Here is a 6,521-nt window from a genome sequence, read left to right on the forward strand (position 1 = left end):
CTACGAACAGTCTTAAAAAATGTGAAAAGTTGCTGCCAAAGATGTATTTTGAACACCGCTGCTCCTAAAGCACCCCTCATGGCACCGCTTCCAACATATAGAACGCATCCATACAATCCTCCATTTTTACATACAGGAGTAGATTACTTTGGTCCCCTAGATGTGACCGTTAAGCGCTCTACTGAGAAACGGTGGGGAGCGATATTTACTTGTATGAGCACAAGAGCTGTACACCTGGAATTAGCAGAGAAACTGGACACCGATAGTTTCATGGTGTGTTTGAATAACTTCCTTCATCGCCGCGGAAAGATATCACATCTGTACAGTGACAACGGTACAAATTTTGTTGGCGCAGAAAAAGAATTGAAGAAAATTGTCGAAGATATCGATCTAAGAATGGGACGTGAGGCTGCACTAAAATATAAAATAGAATGGAAGTTCAACCCGCCTGCAGCACCGCACTTCGGAGGTTCTTGGGAACGTCTGATTAAAAACATAAAGAAAGCATTGCGACATATGGTTACTGAATGGAAGACGCGGCACCCAACACCAGAAACATTAAGAGCGACTTTAATTCAGATCGAATCCATTTTAAATTCGCGACCTTTAACACATTTGCTGCTAACGTCAGAAGAAGAAGAGGTTCTTACACCATTTCATTTCTTAATTGGTAGATGTTGTATTTTGTGTTTAATAATTCAGTTCAAGTTTTATTCACGTTAGGTTTGTTTTCAAGATAGAGCGGGAGTGCGTAAAAAGCGAAGCTTAACCCGAAGGCGCGCCCGAAATTGACAGACGTCAAAAGGCGGTTGGCCAGGTAGCGCAATAATTCCCAACAGCAGGTTGGACCATACATAACATTTCCTCCCTTCTTAAAGAGGAACTACGGCGAGTACCTCAGAGGTGGGCGGCGTGCCCTGTCGCTGCGACGTAGTACTGGTGGAGTGTTTCTAGCAATTGGTTCGGGGCTGCTAATCGGTGTTGCGTACTCTGTACTGGATGACTCGGTTCCATCGGTGGACATGTCTGGGGAATCTTCTCCGCTGGATCGTAGTTGTGTCGGTTGGGTGTTGCCGTAGTAGTGCCTGTGTTGATTTTCTCTACCTGCTCGGGTTGTCTCCGGTTCGTTCGTTACTTTGGTGGACTGATTGTTGCTCAGGAAAGATCTGATCTGGTCTACATGTCGCTTCAGATGTTTTCCTTGATATAAAACATCGTAATGTAGGTCTCCTAAGCGAGCATGCACCGTTGCCGGTATCCACTTATCCATTTGCGAGTTACCAGATAAGCAATAGATTTGTTGTCCCGGCAAGAAAGAGCGATAATTTGCTTTGAATTCCATATGTTGCTTTTCAGTGAGTCTAGCGTGTGTGTTTTGCGGTCGAACTAGATCTAAACGTGTTCTGATGTTTCGACCCAGGAACAGATTCGCTGGTGATTCTCCTGTTTCGTTATGAGGTGCTTTGCGATATTGTTGTAAGAAGAGATTGAGGTTTGCCTGTAGGTTATGGCTTGATGTTCCCATCGCTTTCAATGCACGCTTCACTGTCTGGACGTAGCGTTCAGCTTGTCCATTCGTCGCCGGGTGGTACGGTGCGGATAGTTTATGGAATTTTACACCACTTCTTTGAAGGAACGATTTAAACTCGGCGGATGTAAATTGGGTTCCGTGACACGTTGACACGTTTTGGCACGCGGTATGATGTAAACAAACACCTGTCAGCGAACGGATTGAAGCGAACGGATTAACCGGAGCGATTCCACCACCAAGCGCAGATTGGCGCTAGCGTACGATCAGGAGATTAGGCCGTGATAAGAGCGAGATGACTAGCGCTTCATGCTAAGGTCGCAAACCTTAGCGAAAGGGTCAAAGAAGGTCGAGTTTGGCGCAATTAGCAGCAAGGAGTTAGAAAGCAAACACGAGAGAGACCGGACAAATTTTTAAGCGTGCGCATTAAGATCGAATCGCCGTTGTTGAAAATTATCGGAAATAAATTTATTGTTACTAAAGTAACAAAACTTAAAAATTTTTTCTCAATCGTGATATCTGATTCGCGTTTACAAACGTCTTTTTTATCTCAAAAAGTGAGATTTACGCAAAATGCCGAGACCCGCGAAGAAGTTCGATTGCGTTGCGTGTGACCGTGAAAATGGTGCATCGAACATGGTTGCTTGTGAAAAGTGTAGGCAGTGGAACCATTTCGACTGCGCTAACGTATCGTGGAGCATTAAAAACGAAACGTGGTTTTGTGAAAAGTGTGCATCTAAGGAGGGTCCCGAGGATTCTAAAATGAGCCGCGCAGAAGGGAAGGGGGAAATGGCATCCGGCAGTAAGCCTAAGGAGAGCAGCAACTCGCTTCAAGATGGGAAGCCCAAATCCGAAGCTGCTCACCGTGATGGCGACATGAAGCCGATTGAGAAGCCGGCCACCAAACCACCTGGCGCATTAGAACCAGAAGAAGGATCGCATTACTCCTCACCAACACCCCAACGTGAGGCAGGTCGAACGCCCAGCATAAGGTCATATGCTTCGTCGCATCGAACGGCATTAGAAAACTTGGTGAGAGAGCAAAATGAAACGGTGAACCGTCTATTAGAAGAGCAGAAGATGATGGCCGCTCGGCATGCGGAAACGCAGGGTGCAATGATGGAGAAAATGACCAAGTTGATCACGCAGTGCTCGGCGAGAGGGAGTGAATATGTGCCTTCTGTTGCGGAAGTTAGTGGTAAAGCAAAATCAGCAGAATGGTTACACAAGCAATGTAATTTTTTCCCGGATGTCAACTCTACCCTGCACCCGCAGGATAACGGGATGAAAGAGTCGACGCCGATGGGTAGCTACACAACGAAGCTAACGGCAGACCAGATCGCAGCGAGACAGACGTGGCCCAAAAAACTGCCGACGTTCTCAGGCACACCAAGGGACTGGCCAAAATTCTACAACAGCTACGTGGAATCTACGGCTGCATGTGGGTTATCCCACGTGGAAAATTTAGCCAGGTTGGAGGAGTGTTTGACAGGGGGAGCGCGCGCGAGGTTGTCGAAGGCTGGTTTGATTCGCCGCAATCAGTGCCGCTAATTATAAAAACGCTGCAACGATTATTTGGCAAGCCATCGCTCGTAGCCAAAGACATGCTAGCAAAAATTCGCCAAGTGCCAGCACCAGGACCGGAACGATTGGATGAGTTGATTACATTCGGCTTAGCGGTACAACACTTGTGTAATCAACTGAGCTCATCCGATAGAAAGCACTACTTTTCGAACCATGAGCTGCTAGAGGAGCTAGTTGAAAAGCTACCGGCTTCAAGACGTCTTGAGTGGGTTAACTACAAATTTGCCGTAAAAGAATCCCACAAAACAGAGCCCTCGCTTCAAGAATTTGGACAGTTCATGGAACAGCTAGTGGAAAAGGCAAGTGAGGTGACCACCTACACTCCACCTAAGTCGAATTTCCCTCGAATGATGAGGAATCAGCAACGATCACACATCTTTGTGCATTCAGAAGAAGCTATCGCCACCAGCCCGGCAACTCCTGACTCAGAAGCCCACACGTCTAAAGCCAGAGAAGGTAATATCAACAGGATGCCTAAATGCTTGCTTTGCCAAAACCCAACTCATCGAGTCAAAACCTGTGAAAGATTCCAGCGCCTACCAGTAGAAGACCGCCTGCTGACTGTGAGGAGACTAAGACTGTGCTACAACTGCTTGGGAAACCATGGCACTAAGCCATGCAAATCGAGATCCTCGTGCGAAGTCTTAGGTTGCCGTGAACGACACCATACACTGCTACATAACCCAAACCTTGCGCGTGCTCCTAACCCTCCGACAACGGTAGCTGAGTGTAGTGTTCATCGAATGAAGCAGAGACCCACTGACATACTTTTCCGGATCGTGCCTGTTACAGTGCACAATGGACCAGTGAGCATAAAAACATTGGCGTTCCTGGATGAAGGATCGTCACTCACACTGGTGGAAACCGTCTTAGCTGAACGCCTCGGTTTAAAAGGAAACCCGGACCCACTGGAACTACACTGGACTTCTAACGTGACTAGAAAGGAAACTGCATCACAACGCGTCAGCATGGAGATATCAGCAATGGGGGATGAGCGGCGCTATTCAATAGCGGCCGCTCACACTGTCAACAAGCTAAGTCTTCCTCTATATAACAAAAAATGCAACACACTGATAAGTACACTTAACTATTTACAGGATGTCCCGCTCCACACCTACGACGATCCGATGCCTCAACTGCTGATCGGACTAGCTGATGTAAATCATCTAATCCAACCCCTGGAAACGCGTTCAGGACACCCCGGCGAACCTATTGCTGTGCGCTGCGCGTTAGGTTGGGCTATTTACGGACCGTACAATACAACCACCGAAACGAATCAGGGGAATGCATTCCTTAATGTTCATCACGGCGAAGCTACCAACGACGATGCCGATAGCGAAAAACCCTGCGACTACGAGTTGAACGAGACAATGAGAAAATACTTTGCCTTAGAAGAAAGTCCAGTAAGCTCATTCAACAAATTCCTGCCTGAACCAGAAGATTTGCAAAGAGCTAAAGCGATGCTAGAAGCTACCACAACAAAAATCGACGGTCGATATACAACAGGCCTGTTGTGGAAAAACGATATAGTGGATTTCCCAGACAGCAAACCGATGGCTTTAGCTCGACTGCGTGCTCTCGAGAAAAAAGTTGGAGAGGGATCCAGACCTAAAAGAAAATGTACACGATCAGATGCGAGCGTATATAAAAAATGGTTATGCCCACCAAGCAGACGAGACAGAACTATTTTCTGCCTGCCAAGGGAGAACTTGGTACTTACCACTAAATGTAGTCGGCCACCCTCAAAAACCTGAAAAGAAACGATTGGTATGGGACGCAGCAGCCAAAGTGAATGGAGTGTCCCTCAACTCGCAATTGTTGAAAGGACCAGATCTCCTGGTGCAGTTACCTGCAGTCCTTTGTAAGTTTCGCCAAAGAAAAATAGCTTTCGGGGGAGACATTGAAAAAATGTTTCATCAAATTCGCATCAGAAAAGAGGACACTCACTCACAAAGATTCCTCTTTAGGTTCAACAAAAATGAATCGCCTAAAGTGTTCATAATGGACGTAGCAACTTTCGGAGCCACCTGCTCGCCATGCTCAGCCCAATATGTGATGCGCAAAAATGCAGAAGAGCATACAAAAGAGTTTCCAGAAGCGTCGGCTGCCATTATTAATAACACATATATGGACGACTACTATGATAGTTGCGATACGATAGAAGAAGCTATACAACGGGTGAAAGAGGTGAAAAATATACACGGGCAAGCTGGGTTCAACATGCGAAATTGGGTGAGCAACCAACCGTCTGTCCTTCCAAGTTTAGGAGAATCGGCTAGCGATAAGAACAAGAAGATTAACCTTTGTGAAGAGACAAAACACCCACGTGTGCTAGGTATACTATGGGACCCGTCTACAGATACATTACAATTCTCGGCAAGTTGGCATAACGATCTGAAACCATATATCGATGGAATAAAGAAACCAACAAAGCGAATAGTCTTGAGAGCAATCATGAGCCTGTTCGACCCGTTGGGATTAGTGGCACCAGTACTAATCCACGGTAGAATGATGATGCAAGACCTATGGCGCGATAATTTAGGGTGGGATGACGAATTGAATGATGCACAACAACACACCTTCAAACGGTGGACGGGTTTACTTCCCGGAATACAAAGGGTGAAAATCCCTCGATGGTATTTCAGAGGTGCTGCACCGAATGCGGACAATGTGGTACAATTGCACATATTTACAGACGCTAGCGAACTGGGTTACGGTTGTGCCGCTTACTTTCGAATGCAAACAGCCGATGGCGTACATTGTGCATTGATAATGGCACGAAGCAAAGTAGCCCCGCTACAACACTTAACCATCCCGAAATTAGAGCTCCAAGCGGCATTGCTAGGAGCTAGGTTGAAACGCACGATATGTGACAGCCATGACATTAAAATTGACGCCACGTACTTTCACACAGACTCAGAGGTGGTACTGTCATGGATCCGAACACCAACTCGCGAACTAAAACAATTTGTGGCATGCCGGGTAGGCGAAATTCTATCACTGTCTGACCCAAAAGATTGGCGACATGTCCCAAGCAAAGAAAATCCTGCCGATTGCCTCACTAAATGGTGCAAAGACACAGATATCGAACAGCACGGCAGATGGTTGAACGGACCGCCTTTCTTGTATCTACCTGAGAGCAATTGGCCCGAACAGAAACCTATAAAGGACACGAATGCAGAACGCAAAACGTGTTACCTAGCACACCACTCAGAGCTACAACCACCCATTTTTGTAGACATTTCACGATTTTCCCGTTGGAAAATCCTACTTCGAACCGTAGCACTGCTTTGGCGTTTTGATACCAACTGCAAACGTAAAGCAGAGGGGTTGCCAATACAAACAATTAAAGCTACTAAAATCCAAGCAAAGCACATCAAACATACACTATTGGCCGAACAGGCACCAA

The 6,521-nt window shown here is 46.5% G+C and overlaps 1 protein-coding gene across 1 annotated transcript; it reads left to right on the forward strand.

Annotated features, from left to right (window-relative positions):
- Positions 1 to 3,359: 3,359 nt before the first annotated feature.
- LOC120908602 lies at positions 3,360 to 6,221 on the forward strand. Its single transcript, XM_040319787.1, has 3 exons — positions 3,360 to 3,831; positions 3,905 to 4,701; positions 6,099 to 6,221. The coding sequence occupies exons 2-3, from the start codon at positions 4,081 to 4,083 to the stop codon at positions 6,219 to 6,221; spliced, it is 744 nt and encodes a 247-aa protein (XP_040175721.1). The 5' UTR covers positions 3,360 to 3,831; positions 3,905 to 4,080.
- The last annotated feature ends 300 nt before the right edge of the window (positions 6,222 to 6,521 follow it).

Source organism: Anopheles arabiensis, chromosome 2 (assembly GCF_016920715.1).
Source record: "Anopheles arabiensis isolate DONGOLA chromosome 2, AaraD3, whole genome shotgun sequence".
NCBI classification, from domain to species: domain Eukaryota; kingdom Metazoa; phylum Arthropoda; class Insecta; order Diptera; family Culicidae; genus Anopheles; species Anopheles arabiensis.

Coding starts and splice junctions, on each gene's coding strand:
- LOC120908602 (XM_040319787.1), top strand. CDS start 4,081: ATGGAGATATCAGCAATGGGGGATGAGCGGCGCTATTCAATAGCGGCC. Junction 4,702..6,098: donor TGCGTGCTCTCGAGAAAAAA/GTTGGAGAGGGA, acceptor CATGCCGGGTAG/GCGAAATTCTATCACTGTCT.